The following is a 25,764-nucleotide window of genomic DNA, read 5'->3' as shown; positions in this document are numbered from 1 at the left end:
TCATACATAAATACTAAGCAAGTTTGGTATTAATTTTATTCTATTTTCTGTATAACTTTAAGTACATAAAGGTTCATTTCCGCAGGCCTCAGGAAATGGGTAGAAATCACAGGACAATCTCTCTTCCCACCAAAAAAAGTTGCATATTTTGGTAAAGTGTTTGTCCTAGAGGAAAAACTGAAATTTACATTAGCAATGCTGTGCAAGATTTTTACACAAGACCTAAAACCAGCCTGCAATGGAGATTTTAGTCCTCTGTGCAGGTGCCCTGACAGAAGCCAAAAGCTGTTGAGCATGACAGGGCAAGGAAGCAATGAAGACGGATGATGGGCACCCAGCATGGAAGGAGGAAGGGAAGCCAGATTCCTGGGAATGGTGTGGTTTTCCTTTTTTTTTCCTCTCTTTTTAAGTCATCTCTGTAGGAAGGTGCTGGGCAGGGGCCCCAGAGAGAGGAAGGGTCCAAGACTCCTTTAGCTGGCCTGGGTGCAGGGCACCACCACAGCAGCTAACACAGGACAACCTACTATCTCAGGTTCGGGCAGATGCAGGATGGAATGCAGAAGAAAAGGAATGCTTACAGGAAATCATTTTGCTTGGAATGCTAGATGGCCAAGCTTCAGCCTTTGGTCCCGTGCAAACCCTTGCCTCACTTGTCAATAGTGAAAATTAGTTTAAGTTAGAAGAACCAACTAGGATCACACCAGCTTCTGCTACCTTCACACTCATTGTTAGAAAAAGATTAACTTGTGTGAACATTGTGATCTGTTAATTCCTGGGGACTGCTTTATCCTTCCCCAAATAACCCCAAAGGCTGAAAGCTAAAACACACCTGTCCTGATGTGCAGTTCCTGAAGAATGGACTGGCTGTATGGTTGAGCTGACACGGAAAAGCTGCACCTTCCTGCAGAAGATCAAAGACCTGCTATCCCACCCCAAATCTCAGCCTGAGGTATATTTCAGTGAAGGCAGGTAGCTGTGCTTCTCAAAGCAGAGAAGCAGTTTAAGAGCAGAAAGGTAGAGGAAATCTAAAAAAGAACCGTCTTGATACAGATTTATCCCACGGTGTGAGGGAGAGGGCAAAGAACCCAGTGGCACTTCGCTTATCCAGCAATTTCTGTCACTGTGGTGACCAACTTCCGCCCATTCCATATGGTCTTGAACTGCTCAGGGACTGGGAACTCATTCTGCAAATAAAGAAACAATAGGCTTAAACCCAAGCTAGGCAATACCCTGGGGTTAATTAAATCTTAACTTTCTCCCAATGCTTGCTCGCACTAAACTCTGAGAGCAAGTAGGATGTAATGAGAGAAGCCGAATCCACCTGAGAAAGCAAGGCCATGGAACCGGCAGCGCACTAGCAGCGCCACATCTTCTAGACCACCTCCCCCACCGCTGACAGTGAAGCAGCAGCGCAGTGTGGGAACGAGAACAAAGGCTCCAAAGCTAGACAGATGTAGGTTTGAGTCTGTTTCTTACTGTTCACTGATCAGTGACCTTGCAGACTGTTAAACCTACGAGGCGTAGATGGGAATGTGTATGGCTTCACGGCACCAGCTCAATAGGGTGCTGTGATTCAATCCCATTCCTTTTTGCCTACCCTGAGCATCTCCTCTGCCTAAGAAAGGCAGAAACCACCCTCCTTTGGGGGTCTACTTCGTGGGACTACCTCATGTGTCTGTGCCTGAGATGTGCACTGCTGGGCTGCACCCACTTGGTGCAGAGTGTCCATCAGCTGCGTTGGAAGACTTCTCCTCCAACGCAAGTCTTCAGTCCCTTCTGATTTCAGACCATACTACTAAAGAGATCAAGGAACTTACGAAGTCATCGCCTTCTGTAGGAATGAGGACATTCATCTCAGAAGATTTGGCACTGACTATCTCACAATCCAGTGAATTCTTGCTCAGGTAAACGTGGCAGCCATCTGTTTTGTTGATGGAAATGGTTGGCACTTTACCCATTACCTGCAGGGGAAACCAAGAGCATTGAGTCCCAGCAGCCAGCAGAACAAGTTAGCTGTGGGAAAAGCTTTCACTGTTTCACGGGATTACATGAAAAACTCACAGGTGTACAAGATACGGGATACTAGGGGCGGGTGAGAATGGGTACTGGAAAGAGCTCATGATAAGGGCCAACTCTTCCTGCCACATCCAAAGCAGCTCAGCTTACAGACTCTGTAGAGTCAGATTCCCACCACAGCAACATCTGTGGGTCGGCTGTGTCTCTTTCAATTAATTCCTCAGGGACTAAAGGAAGGAGCCAAGTATCAAGTTACCTGAACTTTGACATCCCTACTATTGATTATCTCCACAATGCCCACCACGTCATCGAACACCAGACCGAGTTTCTTACAGTTATCTAGGAGAAGAAAGGGAGCGGGTCAACAGTATAACTTTAAAGGAAAGTACTCGATTTAAGAATTAAGAATTTAAGAATCTCTAGAAATAGGGTAGGTATGGTTCCAGCCCTCTCAAGCTCTAGGACAGAGCCTGCCTAGGTCAACAACAAGAACTCACCTACTGTAATGGAGTTAATTTTGCCCTTGATTTGCAATGTTGAGTTGACACACTTGAATATGTAAGCCACCTGTTTCAGCTCTGTGTCATCTATCACCAGGTTGGAAACATTCTCCTGATTTTCCTGTTAAAGAGATACCCCTTTTAGGAATCTCATCATTAAGCACATGCCACCCCAAAACACAGACTATGCCAAACTTTCATTCTTGCAATCAAAGCCAGAACCCTGTACTCATTTGGCTGTGCTCCGTTTAATCGCTTTGTCCCCACTCCTTGTTCCCCCAGTCCTGGCATTTTTAACTCACCACTCTCCACTTCTTGCCCTCCAGTTCAAGTAGAGCTGGCTCCTTCTTTGTGACTGGTTTGGGGGAAGGACTGACTCCTGGTTTAGATGCAGAGAATGGTTTGGGGCCACTTCGTACTGGAGCACTCTGAGCCTTCAAGGCAGGGTTCTTGTGAGTCTTCAAGTCATCAGATACATGTTTCAGGGCTGTAAGAACAACAGCTGCCTTGTTCCTGTCCTTCACACCAGGGCTTTGGGCTGAGGCAATAACCAACTTCTGCTATCAGAAGTTAAACTGATCCTTAAGAAAAAATTCAAAGCCCCAAACCAGAGCCTTTGAGATGTTCTCTCACACACAGCTTTGGAGAAGCACTTTTATAATTTTTCTTCTACCCCAAGATTAAATTATAAAGTTCCACTAAAAAAAAAAAAAAAGTGGAATGTGTGTGTATGGGGGGATGGGTATGTAAAAAGATCTAGAAAGACATACTAAGTATCAGTATATACTCACAAAATAACGTACGTAGTTTTTAAAGCAACAGAGGAAGAAAAAGTAATATGTGATAATAAAGAAAATTTGGTAAAAGGAAAAAAACCCTCACAGCTAACCTACGACCTCCAATCAGTGTTAGCATTTGAAACTCCCCTTCCAATAATTTTTCTATTCATAGTTGTTTTTTATTTAGATATAAGCATGCACACTGTTAAGAAATTTGGTTTAACCATTTTCTCAAGTTAACCTGTAGTTTCTAACAATATCTTTTTTGGGGGCTTCCCTGGTGGCGCAGTGGTTAAGAATCCGCCTGCCAATGCAGGGGACATGGTTTCGAGCCCTGGTCCAGGAAGATCCCACATGCCGCGGAGCAACTAAGCCCATGCGCCACAACTACTGAGTCTGCACTCTAGAGCCCGTGAGCCACAACTACTGAGCCCACATGCCACAACTACTGAAGCCCACGCGTCTAGAGCCCGTGCTCCGCAACAAGAGAAGCCACCGCAATGAGAAGCCTGTGCACCGCAACGAAGAGTAGCCCCCACTCGCCCCAACTAGAGAAAGCCTGAGTGCAGCAACGAAGACTCAACACAGCCAAAGATAAGTAAATAAATATATTTAATAGATAAATAAAAATCTTTTTTTTAAGGAAAAACATTCGATAATCACCCTCAACAGGCTGACACGTGCCTTGCTTGTGGACACGGCCCAATCTATATAACCAATACTGGCGTTTCAGCTCCACCACTCCTAAACACTGCATGGTTCACTGCAGAAAAAGACTTAATGGCTGCATAGTATTGCGTCAAGAGGAACATACCACAGTTAACCATTTCTCTTACAGTGGGATACAGGTTACACCATTTTTAGCTACTGTGAACAACAATGTATAAAAGTTGTTCTTTCAGTGTTTTTACAGGTAGATTCCTAGGAGACTGCTGTATAATTTAGACTTCCACCTACTGTGTATAAGGGTGTCTACTTTCTCTACACCAACATCAGGTCATTCTTACGCAAATTTTCCATATGACTAACATACACCCTCTGAGGACGTGAACCACCCCCTCCAAGATGACCTCCTGAAGAGACCGCATGGTAACTGGGAAAAAGCTCTGGGGAAAACGGCCAGCACCATGTCTTGGCACCACAGGGTAGGTACTCTGTATATGCCCCTTAATATTAAATCACTTTCCTCTGGGGAGAGAGATTCCCCCAACTATAATGAGCCATTGTCAATTTCCATTTGAGCCAGCTCTGCTATCCCTTTAGGCAACCTGAAGGAATGTGACACCCCAAATGAATCTCCCATATACAAACCACGGTTCTGGTTTACAGACTGTCAGGTCTCTAGTTGGTAAGTTCTTGCCAAAACAACTTATTCACCAACTCTTCTTGCCAAAGCATTCACTTACCATGTGTGATGCTCTCCCCCTGATTAATCTGTGCAAACAGTGCTGAGCGTGAAGCAGACTCATCTGAGCCTGAACTGGTGGCGGCTGGAGGGGGAGGTGGGCCTGGTGGGGGGGGAGGAGGACCCGATCCAGCAGAGGGTCCCGATGGCAATCCACTCAGTTCTTTTGCCACAGGCCCCTGGAACAGTAAGTGCAGGTAACACAGTCAGCGTCTCTTCCCCTCTGTACCATCCCCAATAGGGCCCTGCATGTGTCCAAGATACATGGGGTACCCACTGTGGCCCTTGATGCAATGATTAACGCTCCCTACCCACACCCAACTTGGCTTTACTCCTTCTCACCCTTTCCCAAGGATCCAACTCAACTCCGTTTTTCAACCTTCACATTTTTCCATTGGCCTCTACCTAACTCCAGCTCTGAACCTATAGTTCTAAATACTTACTTAGTGTGTCACCGGTACCTCAGACTCACAACGTCCAAGACTGATTTCACCATCACACCCATGTCTCTATTTCAGTGAGAGATATTATCATCCAAGCTTGACCATTCAATCTTCTTTGAGTCTTCCAACCCCCTCAATCTCATTAAATCAGTTTGCTACCTTGGTTATATCTCATTCTTTTTTGTACCAGCCCCTAGCACCATGAGCACTTCCACAGTCTGAGCAAAGCCCTTACCCCTAACCTGTATACACTAAGACCCTTTTAAGGACAAATAGGATCATTATCACTCTCTTGCTCAAATACCTCTGATACTTATCACCTATTATAAAGTCTAAAAGTCTCAACTACCTTCCTTTCCAGCCTTTCCTCCTAAATATGTGACTCTCTCCTTATTGAAGCCAGATGACCAATCTCTACACTTACTCTGCATTTACTTTGTTTAAGCTTTGCTGTTTACTAGTATTCCCATTTCTCCCACTTCTGTCCTATACCTGAAAAGTCTGAGTATACCTCTTCAAAGTACAGTCTCTCCCAGTGAGAATCATTCTTCTCTTCTTCATACTCTGCAGTGTGTACCTTTATTATAGCACTTAGCTTGGTGATTTGAAGTGAGGTTTCGTATCTGTATTTTTAAGCTTCTTGAGGGTTGGCACAGTGTAACTCATTCATCTATCTCTCCTTCCAGCCCAATCATTGTCCCTGACCCATGTTTACTGACGCTGAATAGAACTGACTATTCCTTCTCTGACCCTTGCTTTCTTTACTCTTTTTCCCCTTTCCTTCTCTCCTTTTTCTTTCTACCCTCCACTGTGAAGACTAACATTCCTGTTTAGACCTTGGTAGTGCTAAAGTCTAAGAAACCTGCAGATCCTGGAGGTTTCCTGGAGCGATGAAGGGAGGGGAGGAGCACTCACCGTTTTGCTCCAGGCCAGGCCAGTGGCATGGAACTCCTTAATGTAAGCCTGCAGCTCTGTCCATATACTCAAGTAAGCTTTGACCCAGTCCACATGCTTCTTATCCCTGGGAGAATTAAAGAAGAACTCATCACAGGCAGTCAGGGTACATTACAATAGTGATTCCAGACCCCCTCCTATCTGTGAACTCACGTCCTCTTGCCTGTGGCGTTTTTTAGGCTCTGCTCAACAGTGTAACTGAGCTTTCCTTCTTTTTTTGAACCTATTCTCTTACCCTAATTAGACCAAAGTCCATATAGATAGGGACTCCAGATTATATCTTTCTCTTACAGCAGTATTCCTCAAACATTTTTTAAAAGTAGCAAAACCACTATTTCAAAGTAGACCTTAGGCAGAACCTAATATACAAAACTGATAAAAGCAAACATTCCGTGCATGAAGCCATGGTAGAGAGGTCTCTCGAGCAACACTGTGGATCTCTAGGACTCCAAGAAACTCAACTGCCTTATAGCATAATGCCTTATGTCAAAAGTATGCCCTCCTCCTAAGAAATTAAAAATAAAAAGTTCTGTTAGGAGGAAATAATCAGTATTAAATTATAGAAACAGCACTGCACTATAGTTCAAGTCTCCTCTCTCTCTCTAATTTAAAAAAAAAGTAAAAAAAATTTTTTTGGCTGCGTTTGGGTCTTCATTGCTGTGCGTGGGCTATCTCTAGTAGTGGCGAGTGGGAGGCTACTCTTCGTTGCGGTGCGTGGGCTTCTCATTGCGGTGGCTTCTCTTGTTACAGACTGCCAGCTCTAGGCCCGTGGGCTTCAGTAGTTGTGGCTCGTGGGCTCTAGAGCACAGGCTCAGTAGTTGTGGCGCACGGGCTTAGCTGCTCTGCGGCATGTGGGGTCTTCCCCAACCAGGGATCAAACCCGTGTCCCCTGCGTTGGCAGGTGGATCCTTAACCACTGCGCCACCAGGGACGTCCTCCTCTCTTCTTATACATTATTAGCTGGAAGCGTTTATGATTGTTTAGCATAAAGCCTAATTTCCTCAACTGGAAATTGCAGAGCATACGATGGAGTATAATGAAAACATTGTGATGCTTAATCCCAGGTTACTGGAAGGATCAAGGAGCGGCCTGGTGTTCTGGGACATTTTTCACCCACATGAAGGCTTATTCCTTCACAGATGTTGGATAACTGATGATGGACGGAAGAAAGGAAGGGTTTGGAGCGTTATGCAGCTAAGTAATAGCTGCCTGCAGTCAGTGCAGCTCAAAACCAGCAATGGAGAAGTAGACACTGGTGGCCATGTGTGGTTGGACGTACAGTGACTCCCCTTGTGCAATACCTGCAGTGGTCAGGCAGCCTTCATCTCACTTTACCTGACCACGTGAATAGTCAGGGTAATTTTCTAGTAAATCTTACTGAATCTTTTGCAACTGGGCCAGTTAGAAGTTTTCAACAAAGGAACAAAATCTTGACCACACAGGCAAATAAAAGGGCATTAGACCATTTTACCTCCTAAACCTGGAAGGGTAAGGATGAGAAGACTCAGAAGCCCTCTACAGGGCTTCCCTGGTGGCGCAGTGGTTGAGAGTACGCCTGCCGACGCAGGGGACATGGGTTCGTGCCCCGGCCCGGGAAGATCCCACATGCTGCGGAGTGGCTGGGCCCGTGAGCCATGGCCGCTGGGCCTGCGCGTCCGGAGCCTATGCTCCGCAACAGGAGAGGCCACAACAGCGAGAGGCCCGCGTACCGCAAAAAAAAAAAAAAAGTCCTCTACAAACCCTGGAGATAAAGCAGAAGAGGAAACAGAAACACTTCCTGCTTGCAAATACAGCTTCTATGAGCCAATATCTATCAAACTTTCCAAAAAGCAGCCCTGAGATAAGAGAACCAACACAGCAGCCAAAGGCAGTCTTAACTTAACACAAAGCACTACTCCAGCAAGTAACCAGCTGGGTTTGTCCTTTACCCCTTGAAGACAGGCTGGACTTACACATCTTTGTACTCCTTGAGAACTCGGTTTGTATAAAACATGGCAGCATCATTCATTTCCTTCACATAGGGACCAGGCTTGGGAGCCTAGGAAAAGAGAAGCTGTCAGTGACTTGGGGCCTCTCCAGCCATATCACCTTGCCTCTTTCAATCTGTCCCTTCCCTCCCATGGAAGCTGTGCCGCTCACCATAGCCACCCAGCCCAGGGCCTGGATACTTTCGCTGACACCTGACAGATGATTGAACAACTTGCTGCCTCTGTTCTTCTCCCGAAAGGTTATCACTTCTTGGATCTGCTCGGAGATGGGTGCCAACAAATCGGAAAGCTTATTCTAGAAAAAGATGCAAGAAAAGATTGAGGTTAGTGTTTTTATAGAAGCCTTTATGTTGCTCAACTCTGATCCTCAAGGTAAGAATTCTTCACGAACTAAAACAAGCATGCAAATAAACTCTGTATTTATCTTGCAAAGATTCACACGGCTACAGTACTGCTCATCATCTCACTCTCCTTAGACAGCTCTAACTACCCAGGCTGGATTTTGTGGTTCTTCATGATCAGGACCCATACTCCAGCTGTACCACAAAATTCTACCATTTCTGCCACTTGCCTCTTTTCTGTCCCACTAACAGCAGACACTAGTTCATTTCTGGGCTCCTCTCTTTCCATCTATCCGTGGGCTCCTCTGCGTCATGAGGGACAGCACTCCACCAACCACACCGGCCTCCTACAGCATCTATCATCAGCATAACCAATTCTGGCACCTTATCACACACCAGTACAATTTATTAATGGACCCATGTAAACATGCTTTTCTTTGTCATTGATTCTTCAAAGACAAGGGCTTTGTCTTAGCCCTCTTTTATAATCCGTATAGCCCTCAACACGCTGCTAGCCATATAGCAGCTGCTGAGAAGAGATCTGTTGAATCAAATGCAATTAGAGGGCTTGGCACTTGAGCAGACAGCTTAGCAAAATGGATGAATCTTGTGTTTCTGTGTTTTCATCCTTCATCCGAAGCTTGGTTTCCTGAACATCTCATTTCTCAGATCTTAGCATGAGAACAGTCTAAAGCAGGAGTCGGCAAACTTTCTGTAAAGAGCCAGACTGTAAATATTTCTGGCTTTGCAGGCCATACGGTCTCTGTTGCTATTTTTCAACTCTGCCGTTGTAGTACACAAAGCAGCAACAGACAATACTTAAAAGAATGGACATGGCTGTGTTCCCAAAAAAACTTCATTTAAAATAGGTGTCAGGCCAGATTTGGCCTGCAGACTACAGTCTGCCAATCCTCGATCTAAAGCAAGGGAAAGATAATAATGTCTCAGCTGCCTGATTTGTTGTGGAAAGTGTGGGCTTGGAAAAAAGGTTTAGACAAAATGCTTTAACTATTCGAGACAGATTAAAAATTAGAGTCTAACATATTTAACATTATCTTATGCTATTTTTACATTATTTAGGCATGCCAAGGGTTCACAGGTTTTAATACAGCATTAGTAGGAAGACTTATTTTATTAGCCTTCTGCCTAGGAAAGCCAAATGCAAAAAGAAGAAATGAAACAAAACTAAAATGTTTGGGCTTCCCTGGTGGCGCAGTGGTTGAGGGTCCGCCTGCCGATGCAGGGGACACGGGTTCGCTCCCCAGTCCGGGAAGATCCCACATGCCGCGGAGTGGCTGGGCCTGTGAGCCATGGCCGCTGAGCCTGCACGTCCGGAGCCTGTGCTCTGCAGCGGGAGAGGCCACAACAGTGAGAGGCCCGCGTACCACAAAAAAAAAAAAAAAAAAAAAAAAAAAAAAAAAAAAAATGTTTGGCTCTGAGAAAAATCTAAATTTTCTCTAATTTATTTTCATACTTGTGGCAGCATAAAATCTTGAGGTAGGAATAAAGTTAAAGGGAGATGCCTAACCACTGAAGGGTGAGGGGAGAAGCAGTACTTTAGGAGTTTTAGGATCTCCCCAGCAGCCTTACTAAGCCCACCCATAGTGGAGCAAGAGAACCACTCTCTAGGTCCCAAAGGGCATAAGGGACAATATGATGAATTTGGGCTAAGAATGTCTATAGAGAAGCAGCAAAGTCCCAGGGATAACTACAGTCCTAAGTAAAATGATAGAAAAAAAGCCATTAGAGCCCAAGAAATATATACTCAATGGCACATTCCCACAGTGGCGCTTAAAATCTGACTCTCCCTCTGGGACTTGGTGTGAACATACACGAGCCTAGTAGGTCTAATTTAGCATGTTGTGATAGCTTAGCAGAAAGCTCTCAACCTGTCCTGTGCATCAAACCAACTAGTAATGAACTTACACCTGCTGGCTGCTGGCATTGAGAGGCTGTAACCAAGAGCGCTCGCTCCAACTTCAGACCCGTGTGGACCATCTCCGCCTGAAAAGGAGAGGAAAGGAGAAGAATCAGCTATCAATGACACTTTACAACTGGAGAGGTCCTGGTAAGAATAACCTGAAACCTCCACTTGCATGTACTCTGGTAGCAACCCAGGCACTTCATGTTGATTTCTTCAAGTACTCCTGATTCTTGGGACTGATGGCAGACTAATATATCATTATTCCTGCTGGAACTAATCAGGGATATAATCCAGAGTTGGAAATGAAGATAATTGGGGCTAGCTTTCGATGAAGTCAAGTCAGCAACTGAACATGCAGTGCGATATGAAGTGCAGTGAAAATCCCTCTTACCTCTCATCACCTCCCCCGCCCTCCCAAATCTGTTCTCAAGAACTAGAGGTAAGAGTTAAAGCAAAAGCCTAAATTCATGCCTCAAATTCTCAAGGTATTTACTCCTTTGTGTTAAAGCTGTTTTTCGAATGTTGGACCACGACCTATCACAGGTAATTAAATCAACTTTGTGACCCCATAACTTGCGCTTTATTAAGTGAAGGAGAATAGAACAATGAGTGCAATACATCAACTGGAAATTATTTCCAAAAAAAAAAAGTGCAACACAAGTAGCATAATGTGAAACTTATATCTTAGCTACAAATATGCATTTCTTTCTTTCTTTTTCTTTCTTTTTTTGGCTGTGCTGTGCGGCATGCGGGATCTTAGTTCCCCAACCAGGGATCGAACTCATGCCCCCTGCAGTGGAAGTGCAGTGTCTTAACCACTGGACCACCAGGGAAGTCCCACAAATATGTATTTCTTACTGAAGGTCATGACCAAGAGTTTAAGAAACATGAGGCTATAAGCACTACAAATACAAAAATTCAAATTGAAGTCATATATTTTTTCGGGATTTGTATTTTTTAAATATAAAAGTAAAAAAAAATATATAAAAGTGATACGTTTTAAAACCTTTTCAAATGTGACCTACTGTATAAAGTAAAAATGCAAGCCCCACACTCCTATCTAAGTCCCAGTCCCACTCTCTAGAGTTAACACCATTGCCAACAGATGGTATATAAGAGGCTCCAAATAGCTCTTCCAAAGATCAAGCAACCAGTTTTGCTGACGGGTCAGGAAGATCCTAAACATGGTTCTTGCTGACAAAGGATCACTTAGAAGACTAGCAGGAGGATTCTGGGTCTCAGAGAGAGAGACAGAGTAGGGGCGGGGGTGACAACGTGGGTAGCAGCACATGAAGGGAGGTTGGTGGAGAGGCACCTGTCATTGCCTACTTCACATTCGTACTGTGGGCTAAGTATGAAAATAACTCACATTAGCATAGCTTTAGCATAAGTACCATGCTTAGTTTTATAAATGCTAAGTCATGATGATGACTCCTTTGGATAAGCCACCCCAGGCTTGGTTATATAACACACTGGGATCAGACTGGTAGCATGTTCTCACTACAAAGATGAACCAAGCCACATTTTATGCACGAAGCAAACTATCTGTATAAAAGAAGCCCATGCGGAATATGTGATAAAAGCAGGGAGCCTGGAAAAACCTGAGGAAATGTTCCAGTGCGTGGACTGAGTTCCTCAGTGCAGGTAGAAGAGAAGGAGCCAGGAGCCTCTCAAGGGGCTCTTCAACCAAGAATGAGTAGGATCTGAAGAAAGCCACCAGTCCTTAAAAGAGGGAAAAAGGGGCCAAACCTCCTTACATGCTTCTGCACATCTCCCCCAATCTCTTTACTGATCTTGAGGTACTCTGCCACAGGACCGGCCAAGAGTGAGTCAAATGCTTGCACATATGGAGTCGTTCCTGCTGAAGACAGACACACCACGAAGAACTGGTCATACATCAGAAAGAGGATTTGTTAAAGGCACTTCCATATGAAAGCAGAGAGGCAAGGTAACACAGTAAACAGAAGGCTGGAGCATGAGTCAGGAGCCTGTGTTCTAGCTCCAGAACCACCATTAACTTCTTGTGCAACCCTGGCTAAGTCCCCTTTTCTTGCTGAGCTTAATTTTCTTTACCAATAGAATGAAAATAAAGAAAATGATTCCCCTCAAGGTTCCTTTTAGCTCTAACATTCTGATTCAATTGGGCATGTGCAAAATGGCCAATTTGCCAATTGTCTGGAGAGAGGAAATTTAATATCACTTGTCATTTGACTTATACTGGAGTCATTTTGCTAAAGAAAGAACAGGAAATATCACACAAGCAGGAAGTTCTCGTGTTAAAATAACTTAACCACAGGCCTCCCTGCACAAGTCACTTCCTCCCTTATCTGTTCACAGCAATAACGAATTATAGGCAATGAACTTTCTAGATTAAACGTTTTAGGGAGTTAGCTCCAAAGGAAGGAATATACTGTGACAGAAGAATTTCCAGCCAGGACACCAAGTATTCACCACTCGAGGTATTCTGCTGGCTTGTATGCTGCTTACCTTTTGCAGCACTGTCTGCATACCCACAGTGCATGTCACAGGCCTGGGAGACTGCCTCCAGGCGGCCCACTGCTCTCTCCAACCTTTCTACCAGATTTTGCATGTCAGCCATAATGTAGCACCTGCTGAAACAGATCAAATGTCATTTGTTGTTTTAATATTACATAGAACCTAGGGAGAAAAGAAAAAAAGAATACCCTGGGAGTGAAGAGGATGCCAATTCTGAGGAACAGAATCATTTTACAGTAAAATAAGATGGAAGATAGTCTAGCATATTTGCAAAATCATAGAGACTTCATTAAGCAAAAGAACTACCCAGGAAACAGTGTTAACTGAAAGCAAATGCTTACTCATTCAAATACTTACTGAATATTTACTATATCACCAAATAAATATTTGTGTAAGAATTTAGAATTTACAAAGTACAGTCTCATATATTATCTCAGTTTAAGCCTCTCAACAACTATTTAGGAATGGAAAGATAATTACTATATTCTCAGAGATAGGAAACAATTTCAGTGAAGTTAAATGACTTGCCTATAGTCTCACAGTTAGCTGGTAGGGAAGCCAGTCCTCAAATTCAAGCCTTATGGCTCTAAGTTTTGTGTTTTTTCCTACAACATCCTGCTGCCTACATATGGAATGCCCAAAACCAAGATGAATAGGGTATTTATCCTGCCCCCAATAACTTACAGTCTAATAGAGAAGACTTCACATGTGCACTAACAACTGTAAAACAAATAGAAAAAAAAATTAAGGTGACATAAGTTGCAGAGAGAATAACACAGGATTTCAGAGAGGGGAAGAATATATCAGCTGGAAGGATCAGATAAGGCTATTATGGCAAAGCTTCCAATTGAGCCGGCTTCAAATGAGGGTGGGTAGGATCTGGATATGCAGCAGGGAAGGAGAACAGACACACCCAGAGAGCTTGTTACAGATCTTTCACAAGTACCAACTTATCTGAACTAGCCTCATTCAATGTCTAATATCCTAAAGAAAGTAAGCTCCAAAAGAGAAGGGACCTTCTCTGGTTTGTTTCCTAAACAAGTTTATCCTCTACCATCTAGACCACTACCTGGCAGGTAGAAGGTGTTCAATAAATATTTTAGAAGTTAATGAACCTGAAGTATAGTATCCCAGAACTCCAGAGACAAGGGTTCTGAAAGTTACCCACAAATATACATAAATGAGTGTTAATGTTATCAATATACATCGACATAAAGTGCTTTAGATTATAGGTGATCTCATAAAAATCAGTCAGTGTAATCACAATCAAAGACTTGACTTGGAGAGATGCCATTTCAAAGCATTAATTTATTCAGGCAACTGAAGCCGAATGAACTCAACTCCCTTGAAGCCACCTAAAATGACCATAGCAATTATAATTCCCTCAAAGACAGCTACATGACAGAATATCTCATTTAACACACATTGTCTTCCCTGTGGAAGAGAGAAGCAACTCAAAAGATAAACTAAGGAAGACAATATCATCCCTGTCCATTCTTTTCCGTGTACAGGCTCTGATCTCTCAGAGCCCGGTGATTTGCCAGAGAATGTTGTTTAAAAAAGAATCAAGGAAAAAAATAAGAATGCGAACCAAATAAACCTTTGCATTCGCCGGCCTGAAGAGGTAGCAGAAGCCTCCAAATCTGTACTCTACTCAAAATGGAACAGACTATGGAGCAGACTAGAAGTATCCAATATACTCTCCCTTATGTTATGGCACAATCACCCAAATATCCAAACTGCTGCCCTGTTCATTCTGGATACTATCCAGGGACAGACACATATAATCCACCACACTGTAAATCCCAGGGGAAAAGGCAGTGACTGCAATAAACTCCCAAGCTACCTTGCATTAATAAATACCACCCATTCTGTTATAAAACATGTTCCTTCAGACATAATGGATACTATAAGTTCCGGCCAGTGTGAACATGATAACACAGTACAAGCATCTCTAAAGGCTGCCAGGGTTCGTGAATACTTACCAATCTGAAAAGCTTAATAATACAGCTTCATGGATTTTGGTTCCTTCTTTTCCATCTTTTACTTGTACTTTAAGCTTTCAATGCTAAACAAGCTATGGTTCTGCTGTTTAACTTAAGCAGAATGAGAAAAGACAAAACAGCTATCATTATAGCTAATCTCATTCCACCACTAATCAAATATAGGAGAACAGTTCCTAGTTTTTTGTTTTTGGTGGGGGTGGAGTGAAATTTGAGATGTTATGGGAAAGAATGTCTAGAATTGAAGGACCAAAAGACACACCTTGTCTTATTCTTTATGTATGCATATTCGTTCTTTAGGTGGTCATGTCCACTCCAAAGCTGTCAACTACCATTATCGCATTACTATCCAGTCCACTTGCTGAGTGATACCACCACAACCACCTATAGACTAACAACTCCCAGAGCAATGTATCCAGCTCAGGCCATCCTTCTGGGATTCAGAATTCCACCTAGACATCTCTACCTGGATGTCCCAAAGGACATCTGAAATGTCCAAAACAGAACTCATCATTTTCCCTAGCACTGCTCCCCCAGACTCACTGTCTCAGTAATCCAGCACTACCAGCAATCAAGATAGTAACCTGGAAACTGTTAAGCAGTACAGTATAGTGGTTAAGATTGTTGTTCTTGGGGCTTCCCTGGTGGCGCAGTGGTTGAGAGTCCGCCTGCCGATGCAGGGGACACGGTTCGTGCCCCGGACTGGGGGGATCCCACATGCCGCGGAGCGGCTGGACCCGTGAGCCACAGCTGCTGGGCCTGCGTGTCCGGAGCCTGTGCTCCGCAACGGGAGAGGCCACAACAGTGAGAGGCCCGCGTACCGCAAAAAAAAAAAAAAAAAAGAGTGTTGTTCTTTAAAGAAGTCAGAGAGACTGGGAGTTTGAATAGTGGTACTCACTGGCTCTGTGTCTCAGTGTTACCAAACTTTCTCAACCTCAGCTTCCTATCCACTCTGCTTGGTTGCTTTCCCTTCCCAACCTGTTCCTTTTCTCATAACTCCTACTGCCTTTTTCAGATTCAGCTAAGGTGTCACCTCCTCTAGGAAGCTTTTCCAGTTGGGTATGTTTTCCCTTCTCAATCTGCCCCCTCTCCAGAATTCCTACTGTCCATTGAGTCTCAGCCAAGGTATGACCTCCCCAAGAAGCATTTCCAATATGTGCTCCCACATATCATTGTGTACTCATCTCTACCACACTTTAACACACTGGTTTAAAATCATTTAATAGTCAACAGGCAATCAGTCACCCTACAAAAGAGACCACGTCTTGCCTTTGTAATTCCAGTACTATAAACATGGTAGGCACTATAAATACAATAGGTTAATAAAGGTCCTTGGGAAAAATAAATACATAAGTGCCTTTACCCCCTCTCCCCTCAACGCAAGTCTGGTTATCTCTTCTCTGTGTCAAATCTGGGGAGAAGTGTGTGTGTGGGTCTGTGTCAAATCTGGGGAGAAGTGTTTGTGTGTGGGGGTTCCTTTCTTTAAAAAAAAAACACATTTTTTTGCCTGTTTGTAGGCTCTAGCAAACATTCCCATCTTTCAAATAAACGCTGCCTTCTTGGGCAGATATTAAATTGATATAGAGATCTTCAAACCAAGTGCCATAAGGCAGATAGCCTTGTTTATTAGATGGTATAATATTAATTAAAAACAGAACTCCCTTAGAGTTGTAGGTGCTTTATATCATCAAACTGCTGCTTCTTTTGAGACTTAAAATAATTCTGTGACATATATTATAAAGATACTGATCCCCATCTTTGGAATGAAGAAACTGACAGAAGTTAAAAAGCCTGCTAGGTATCAAACAACCGGTGGGAGAGAACCTAGTCTTGAGCACAAATTTTCTGAGGCTCTTTTAAGCAATTAAGTGACTAACAGGTTCATCACAGCATGCAGCCCCAGCTGTTTGCTAAGCACAGCACTGTGGGTTCAAGGTCTCTTTATGGTGTCTTTAGGCACATTATTAGCAGCTTTCAATTCCTCTGCTCTCAGTTTCCTCTATGGAGGCCAATATTTTTTCACATTGAGTAGACGACACATGTTTGGAAAGCAAATATTTAAAACAAGTTTTTTCCCAAGAATACAGAATTGCCAGAGCAGAAAACTATAGCTCTGCCTAATCTTGCTCCCTGCCATTTCTGACTGACAGTAGCCAAGAACTATATGTAAGCCTCTGTAAATGAAGGTACAGATTCCCAACTATTTAAGCATTCATCATAAAAGCTTCAGAAGAAGAGGCAGTCCTAATTACCCAAGTCTAAATAAAACTTGGATTCAGGAGACCAAGGTTTAAGTCCCAATTCTGCCACGTATTAACTGTGTAAGTTTAGGATAGTCATTTAATGGACCCTCACCTAGCACACAGAGATGTAAGGATCAAAGGAGTTGGTTTTATAGATGAGTAGTTACTTTGGGAGCCTTAAAATGCAGTTCAAATGTAAAATGTTATTGCTGCATACCATGTAATAGAATACAGGCTCCAGAAACATGGCAATTTATCCATTCTCCCCACCCCTGCTCCCCCAGCTGCCCCCACCCCCAAAATCTGCAGCACCTAGAACAACCTGGCACACAGAAGACACTCATAACATGAAAGTCCTTAGCACTGTGACAGCTACTGAAGAAACAGAAGACCCGCGGTCTCTGCCCTCTAGAAGCTTTCATTCTTATTGGGAAGGGCAACGCAAATGAAATACCAATGGACTAAATACTGAAGACTATATTTTTTAAAGTTCTGTTAGAGATTAACTAATTTCATTTGGATTGGGAAAAGTTAAAGTTACCAGCTAATACAGTGGAGCTTTTTCTTTGCAGAATGTTGTATGGTCCTGAATTATATAGTATAAATGACTACATGCTTGGAGAAGAAATCAATGAGGACTAAAGGTAGTCTCAGGAGGTTTCAGGAGGGAAGTGGGGCATTTTGACAGAAAAAGTAAAAGAAAAAAGGGAAGACATTCCAGAGCAATCAAAAGCAAAGAGAGACCAAGAAGGCTATGTACAGAAAGTGTGAGAAGGTGAGCCCACATAGTCTCATGGGAAATAAGCAAGCTGGGCTAGGTTATGGAGGGCACTGAAACCTGGGCAGTATTTGAATTTGATGTTGTGATAAATGTGAAGCCATTCAAGGGTTTTGAGAGAAGGAATAATATGATGAAAGCAAAATTTTTACAAGTACTGTCTGATAGCATGGGTTTTGGAGAAAAAAAAGGGAAGACATTAGGGTCTAGGTTAGGTTGAAAGCTGTTCAACTAGCTGCAAAACAAAAAAGTGGTACTGTAGGGCTTCCCTGGTGGTGCAGTGGTGGAGGGTCCGCCTGCCGATGCAGGGGACACGGGTTCGTGCCCTGGTCCGGGAAGATCCCACATGCTGTGGAGCGGCTGGGCCCGTGAGCCATGGCCGCTGAGCCTGCGCGTCCGGAGCCTGTGCTCCGCAGAGGGAGAGGCCGCAACGGTGAGAGGCCCGCGTACCACAAAAAAAAAACAAAAAAACGTGGTACTGTAAAAAATATTTTTGCTATCACAAAGGAAAATAATAATCACTTTTAGGCCGCTAAGTGACCAGCACCTGAATTAACAGTAAAATAGTTTCTCCACCCTGAGGGAGTCTAGCAGGAGCAACAAGGCTACCTTCCACTGAATCACTGGCTCTCAGGATGAGGAGGGAGTCTAGAACGCACCATCTGATGACAGAACAGACCTTTCAACATTCTCAGCAATTAGTCAGGTAGCCTCTATTCAAACACCTTCAGTGTGGAGAACCCAAGACTTCTGGAGGCAGCCCATTCCATTCACATAGCTCAAAGTATTTAAAAGTTCTTCCTTATATGGAGGCAAAACCAGTCTCCCTGCAACTTCCACCCACTGATCTTGGTTCTGCCCTTGGAGGTCACACAAAACAACTAAGCATTAAACACAGGACAAGTATTAACCGTGTGGTACTGACTACTGAGTTACAGTAGCATTCAGAGAAGGGAGTCAAAGATGACTCCAGAGTTGCAAATCCAGGGGAGTAAGAGAATGATGACACTATAGGAAAAAACAGGTTTCTGGCACGTTCTAGCTAAGGCAAGAAGATGAGGTCAGTTTTGGATACACAGTTTGAACAGAAGATGAATCTTCCAAGTGGGAATGTCCAGTAAATAGTTAGAAATGAGCTTGGGGAAGAATCAAGGCTAGAGATCAATGTTTACAAAGTCATCAGCAAGGAAACGTCATAAAGTCATGAGACTGCATAGGCTTTTGGAGGAATATCATGCAGAGCGAAAAGAAACCAGGAGCTCGATTCTCCAGCAATTTCTTTTGTGGTCTAAAACCAAGCAAAATCAGAAATGGTCAGTGATTCCTGCCAAAGCTGCTTCATATTCTCATCATTCTAACAATTCAAGCAACCCAATTCCTTCTGCCTGTCATTCAGAAGTAAACGGAACCAGGTTACTCCTGCAGTTCTTGCCTCTTCTCACCAGGCAATTAAGGCAGTGGAATGAATTTCGACTCATAAGAAGTTGCTATGCATAAAATGTTTTCTACTTTGTCAGGTAGTTGTTCCTCTAAGTCATACCCTTAAGTAAAATCGAAAAGAAAGCAACTACACAAGTCACCCTGTATGCTATGGTAGCCCAACTGATCTGCTTCAAAATGCTTCTGTTGGCCTTTGCTTTGTAATTCTGTTCCCTAGATGTTATCCTAAGAAAATAATACTAACGGGAAAACTGATAGGCATGAAGATGTTCAATGCTGTGTTAGCTTAGACTTCTAATTACAGGGGAAGAGCTAAATGCACTGTGGAAAAAGACCTGAAAAAGAACACAAAATTTACAGTATTTGTCACATTCGAGTGATGGAGTTTTAGACAATTTCCCCATTTTCCAAAATTTTTTTAACATAGTAATATAATTTCTTTATAATAGAAGACAACAAAACAAAACAGCTCCACTTGGATATCTCTCCTAAGCTACCACTAAACTATAAGGCATTAGTTAGTTCTGCTCCTAACAATATAGAAATTCTCATCACTAGACTCTAACATGCTACAGAGCAAAACCTACACATGCTAATAGGATACTTACAAGTTGGCTGATTTAACCCAGAAACCAAAGAACAGACACCACTTTGCCCCAGTAAGATGCCATCTAAATCTAACCCAAATCAGGAGCCACTGTTCTTCTCCAAGCATTTGGTTTCTCTGATGAAACCAATGACATTTAGTGCCTGAGTCACTGCCACCTGAGGTTTAGATTAAAACAGAAAGAAAGGCCTGTCTCCTGCAGAGGGAAAGAATTCTACCCAATATCAGCACTTGTCTCCTGACCATTAAACATGGTCCTCCATCTAAAATTCCAGGAGTGAGTAAAGCTAGTAATAGTGTACAAGCTGAAGTCAGACTGGAGAACTAGCTGTTTCAATGCTCTGGGGCAAATAGATAACTTTGTGTGGTCAAGGGCTCCCCTCTCTCTCACATTCAAGGAATATTACGAAGACTAACACCATAAAAGCATTCAGCAGGCATCTTTTATATTGTATAAGGAAAAACTGCATTGGTTGATTTCAACTGGTAGTTGCTGTAAACAGAACAGCATTTCCCATTCTCATGCATAAAGATAGATTCAAGGATGCCATTTGTCCCTAACCATGATTCAGCTACAGCTAGAGATACAAAAAGATCTGTGACTGCAAGTCTATAATTAACTTATGTGTAGGAATTTCAATGACCTCTGGAGGGAAAAAAAATAAAAAACAAAACAAAAAAGCAAGCTCACTTCCTCCATTAAACATTTCAACTATAACTACTTTCTAGTAGAATAGAAAAATTTGATACAACAGGTCTGGTAATACAAGGCAAACAAAGCTGCACTGTAGCTGAGGAGTATTTTTAGAGTTGATGGTTTTTATTAGGTTTACATGATGGTATATCAAGAACAAATAGTTTCATGGTGAATGCTAGAGCTGCATTAATTTAAGGTTGATGAAACTACAGTTGACCCTTGAACAACACGGGGATACGGGCGGGCACTGGCCCTCAGTGCAGTGGGAAATCCTCCAATAACTTTACAGCCAGCCCTCCATATCTGCCCGTACAAGTGGACCTGCGCAGTTCAAATCCATGTTGTTCAAGGGTCAACTGTATAACAATTTTATCAGTCAAAATAAATCTTGAGTAACAACATCATAAACTACAGCCAATGTAAAATAAATGATAATCCCTCTCCACTAAACCAAGCTGTCTAAATGCAAGCAAAGAAAACAGGAATTTATACAGCCCCAGTATAGGGGAAATATAAATCTGACTTGCACTGTCAACTAACACCAACCTCATTTCTAGTGAGTGCCTAAACAATGGCCTTTCTCTATTAAGATCACATCCTCTGAGGGAAAAAAACACAAAAAGGCAAGTTCTTCAAGGCCCACCCAGAAATTCCTTGAATGAACGATAATTCTTGATGCCTCAGTGAAACCCATGATTTATTCCTTGCAAGGTACCCAGCGTTTATCATGTGCCATACACTGGGCTAACCACGGCCATGGAGCCTGCCCTCAGAGAACTGAGTTGGAGAGATAAGACACCGCACAATCAGAGCTATGATACTTTCTCATGCATTGTTCTCAATCAGGGGCAGTTTTGTCCTCCAGGAGACATTTGGCAATGTCTGAAAACATTTTTGGTTGTCACAGTTGAGGGAGTGCCCCTGGCATCTAATGGGTAGAGGCCAGGAATACTGCTGAAATCCTACAATGCACAGGACAACCCCATGAAATGAAGCATCACCTGGCCCAAAATGTCAGTTATGCTGAGGTTGAGAAACCCTGTTCTAATGTAATAATGAGCAAAAGGTAGTGCATGAGGTACAAATAAAATGGCTGATGTAATAGTTTAGGACATTCTAAATTAGAATGTCACTCTGTAGCACCCAATGAAAACTAAGATGAGGGTCTGACTGTGGAGAACTCTGTAAATTGGACAATAGAGTTTAGACTTGATTCTTTGGGAAAATGAAGCCAGTGAAGGGTTAACAAGATGAAAATGGTTCTTTTTAAAAGAGTAGTCTGGGGCTTCCCTGGTGGCGCACTGGTTGAGAGTCTGCCTGCCGATGCAGGGGACATGGGTTCGTGCCCCGGTACGGGAAGATCCCACATGCCGCGGAGCGGCTGGGCCCGTGGGCCGTGGCCGCCGAGCCTGCGCGTCCGGAGCCTGTGCTCTGCAACGGGAGAGGCCACAACAGTGAGAGGCCCGAGTACCGCCAAAAAAAAAAAAAGAGTAGTCTGGTTATGGTAGAGAAGCTGAAGTATAGATATGAACAAGCCAGTTTAGTAGAAAGTAAAGAAAGAAACTGATGAGGACAAGTCAAAGGAATAATCACTAGGACTGGCTAAGATATAGCTTGAGGATCCTCAGATTTCAAATCTCAGGATTAAATTTCAAACCAGAGGGTTCAACTTTCAATGACACTGCATTTGCTTGTTTAAGTAAAATGAATCTTTGACTCACCATACTTCACAGAAAACTGAAAGGAGGAAGTCACTTTTTAAAGGCTCAGTCCACAGTTAAAAAAATAACTGCAACTAAACAAAGGTATATATAAGCAAGAAAAGGGGTGAAAAAAATTCATCATTCAGGTTGTAAACAAAACATTTTACAAACTAAACAGCTAACCTCCTCAAGGCAAAAATACACTCACTGAATCTTAACAATACCACCACTTTTGGTTTGCATGACAGGCTGTACTTGACAAAGTACTTTCACAGTTACCATTTTATTTAAACTCCTCTGAAACATAAACTATGTCCATCTGATCATCTGAAGTATTTCTGGGGAAGAAAAAGGGGGGGAAATTCCAACAGAAATTTCTTTATACTGGACAGCAGCAAGTCAAACAATTAGCAAAATGCCAACCACAGAATAAATCCAAACGCATTCATACAAGGCATCAAAAGCCCTTCACAACCTGGCAGCACCTACCTTTTTTTCTGGTCTTATCTTCTCCTACAAACCCCAGGCTCCAGTACTTCCCTGAACAATATAAACCCTCTCCTGCCTCCACACCTTTCTCTTGCTCTTTCTTCTAGTTGAGATACCTTATTAGACACCTTTGCTTAGATGTGCTGCAAACACCTCAAACTAAATATGTCCAAAATTCATTTCCTTTCCATGTCACCTCTCCAACTTGACCCTCCTCTCACAGTACCTATATTGGTGAATGGTGCTACCCAGTTCCCTAAACCAGAAAACCAGACAATCATCCTAGGCTACTGCTATTTTTTCATTTCCATAAACAATTAGCCTTCAACTCTACGGATTCCATCTTTTTAATATTGCTCAAATTCGATCCCTCCTCTCCTTCCCATTCTCATTGTCTTCATGTTTCAAGCCATGTTCAAGCTTCCAAACACTGGTCTACTTCTTCATTATGTTCCTTCCCCCTTGACAGGCTGAACTAAAACATCAATCTGACCACATCATTTTCCTACATAAGAGCCTGCAAAGCCTCCCCACAGCTTTCAGGGTAAGCTCCAAATTCCTTAGCATAGTTTACAAGGGCCTTCATATGTGATCCACCCCCACCCACTTCCTCCACTTCTCTGAGCATTACTGGAATTCCAGTCATGGTCTTTCACATGTCCAGATTCCATGTCCTTACACTGGACCCTTTGGCTGGAAATTCCTTTTCCAGATTCACCATACGGCTAAACAAATCCTGCAGGACTTAGCCTCCCACTTCCTCCCTAAAGCCTGGAAAGCTGGCTCAGGTATTCCTCCTCTCAAGAGCCCTGTGCTCACACACTATGACACTGTAAGCCACCCCTGATTTACTTGTCTGCCTCCTCCTCCACTCTATGAGAACTACTTTATTCTTAGTCACCAGGGCTAGATGCCTCATTTAATATGTGCCTCACACATATCAAGGGCTCAATAAATGGCTGGTGAATGATTGATGTGCTGGGCTGCCCCGTTTTCACTTGAACAGGGAACCCTATAAAGAGCTTCAACTGACAGTTCTGATGCTAACTTCTGCGTTAAGTTTCTCATGCTCTCTTCATTGAGCTCTTCATGCCTCAAAACTCATCTTAAACCCTGCTTCTGCAGAATGGATTTTCCTGAGCCCCTCAATACATACTGCCAAAGCACCTTGTTCTTCTTTCCTAACACTCATCACATTTATAATTATTTGTTAAATTCCCTGCCAACACTGTCAGCTCCGTGAGGGCAGGGTCTACCTTGTTTTGTTTCTGCCTTCCCTGGATGTGGCAGAGTGCCTAACAAAGAATAAACACAATTTGTTACACTGAATTTAATCCTGTGAGGTGAGCAGAGATCTCCACTTAAAAGATGACAAAAATGAGGCTCAAACAAGTTAAACAAAGCGCCTATGGCTACCGATGCTTGGCAGTGGGACCAGCCCAAAACTGAGCCAACTGGTTTCACGTCCAGAAGTATGCAACACCTTCAACAAAGTTAACTTGGCTTTTCAGGATCAGAGCTATAGACTAGGAGACAGGGGAGGCTCTCTGATTGCAAACACAAAAACCCGATCCTCTCTTTTTAAAAAAACTGCCCAGGTGTGCCAAACAGGCTGCATTTTTTAAAAGTTCCACGCAGCGAGTAGCCTTTAACCTGCAACTGCCCGCAAGACGATACCTACTGGAAGACCACCCCAAGGTAGAGAGAGGTTCCTGGGAAATGAACGGGGGAAGGATATGGGGCTGGTAATCTAAGGAGCTGAGGTCTAGACTCCGACTGTTTCCGTCGCTTGCTGTAAGATCTTGGACCAGCCTCCTCTCTCCGGGGATCAATTTACCCATCCAAGCAATGGGGGCGAGACCAGGGATAGAGAAGATTCTAAGGTCTCGGAGGTTCCCTTCAGTCAGAGCACCTTAGGAATCAGGCCTCCGCTGAGGCTGATGGCCAGAACCGCGAAGTCCAGCGGAAGGGGCCTCCCCAGGAGAGCGGGGCTCAGTTGGTCACCGCGGCCCCACAAGAGACCGCGCCCAGGATCCCGGGTCGGCCTGAGGGTCCCGGCGCCGGCCGCCTCAGGGGGGCTCACCGCATGCACCTAGGCCAGAAGGGTCATTAACAACGCCAGGGGCCAGTGGGCCGCGGAGAGGACCAGAGTCCCTACCCCGCCGCGCACACTCACCTCAGAGATCTGCCTCACCTCGGGACTGCGATCAGCCGCTCTCCACTTCCGGCAAGAACCGCCCAGCAATCTTCGCGCGACCCACTTCCGTGCCCTCACTGGGCGCGGCACCCCCACCGGAAATGAACCGCCGGCCGAAACGCCGGCCCAGAGGAGGGACCGGGGAAGAAGTCTGGCTGCTCCGCTCTTAACTCCGCCCCCTACTCGCCACGCGGGGGAGAATCCCCACTAGCCTGGGAAAAGAGTCCCGCCCCCAAGGCGGGAGCTACGGGGGGCGTGCCTAAGGCTAGCCACGCCCTTCTATCAACCGCCGCAGCCGGAATCGCCCGGACCAATGAAGGGCCGAAATTACTGGCTAAGCTCCACCCCCGGAGAAGGAGATGAGTGGTTAATTCTCCTGTCAGTTTGGCCTCATTGGCAAAGGCCGGTTCCTTTTCACAGTAGTCGGGGAGGGGTTCAACCCTTCAGTCCCTAATAGGGTCAAGCCGGAGGATTTTCTGAGGGCTGGAATCACGGGCGGCCGTCTACTCTCCGGGGGGGGGGGGAATCAAGGCTAAGTTCCGCCTCCCTCTGGGCGTTCAAACCTCAGTTTCCCCGTTTGTGACGCGGGGAGGGTATTGCTCTGGACAGTGTTTCGGGAGGACCTGCGGAGGCTGGGTGTGGGGAAGGGTCGGCGGGGGGGTCGGCGGGGGCGCTCGGGCCCAACCCCGCATTTCTGGGCATGCCAGCCGCCGCCCCGCTCGCTCTGCCCCGGGCTGCGAAGGTGGAAGCTCGCCCCACTT

The 25,764-nt window shown here is 44.1% G+C and overlaps 1 protein-coding gene across 17 annotated transcripts; it reads right to left on the bottom strand.

The window, feature by feature from the left end:
- Positions 1-18: 18 nt before the first annotated feature.
- Positions 19-25,188, bottom strand: CAP1 (cyclase associated actin cytoskeleton regulatory protein 1). 17 transcript variants are annotated; one of them, XR_004346663.1, is made up of 14 exons: positions 25,001-25,147; positions 12,838-12,959; positions 12,108-12,211; positions 10,353-10,430; positions 8,237-8,380; positions 8,050-8,135; positions 6,059-6,164; positions 4,702-4,879; positions 2,819-3,003; positions 2,514-2,637; positions 2,273-2,355; positions 1,818-1,961; positions 216-1,184; positions 19-177 (listed from the first exon to the last, which is right to left on the bottom strand). XR_004346663.1 is itself a non-coding variant. In XM_032611034.1 (14 exons), exons 2-14 carry the CDS (start codon positions 12,947-12,949, stop codon positions 1,101-1,103), a joined length of 1,584 nt encoding a protein of 527 aa, XP_032466925.1. In that variant the 5' UTR covers positions 12,950-12,962; positions 24,983-25,134; the 3' UTR covers positions 19-1,100. The 17 variants fall into 17 exon arrangements, 16 of the variants coding, with proteins under 16 accessions (XP_032466925.1, XP_032467013.1, XP_032467059.1 ...); XM_032611034.1 differs by adding an exon at positions 9,613-9,771 and having other exon boundaries at positions 19-1,184; positions 12,108-12,208; positions 12,838-12,962; positions 24,983-25,134; XM_032611122.1 differs by adding an exon at positions 13,371-13,468 and having other exon boundaries at positions 19-1,184; positions 25,001-25,121.
- Between the last annotated feature and the right edge of the window lie 576 nt (positions 25,189-25,764).

This window comes from Phocoena sinus, chromosome 1 (assembly GCF_008692025.1).
Source record: "Phocoena sinus isolate mPhoSin1 chromosome 1, mPhoSin1.pri, whole genome shotgun sequence".
Lineage (NCBI taxonomy): Eukaryota > Metazoa > Chordata > Mammalia > Artiodactyla > Phocoenidae > Phocoena > Phocoena sinus.
Note: the sequence above shows the minus strand (reverse complement) of the source record. Positions and strands in the feature narration are given on the sequence as shown.

Coding starts and splice junctions, on each gene's coding strand:
- CAP1 (XM_032611034.1), bottom strand. CDS start 12,949: ATGGCTGACATGCAAAATCTGGTAGAAAGGTTGGAGAGAGCAGTGGGC. Junction 3,004..4,701: donor GGGGGAGAGCATCACACATG/GTAAGTGAATGC, acceptor TTGTTCTTACAG/CCCTGAAACATGTATCTGAT. Junction 2,356..2,513: donor AATTAACTCCATTACAGTAG/GTGAGTTCTTGT, acceptor TTCTTCTCCTAG/ATAACTGTAAGAAACTCGGT.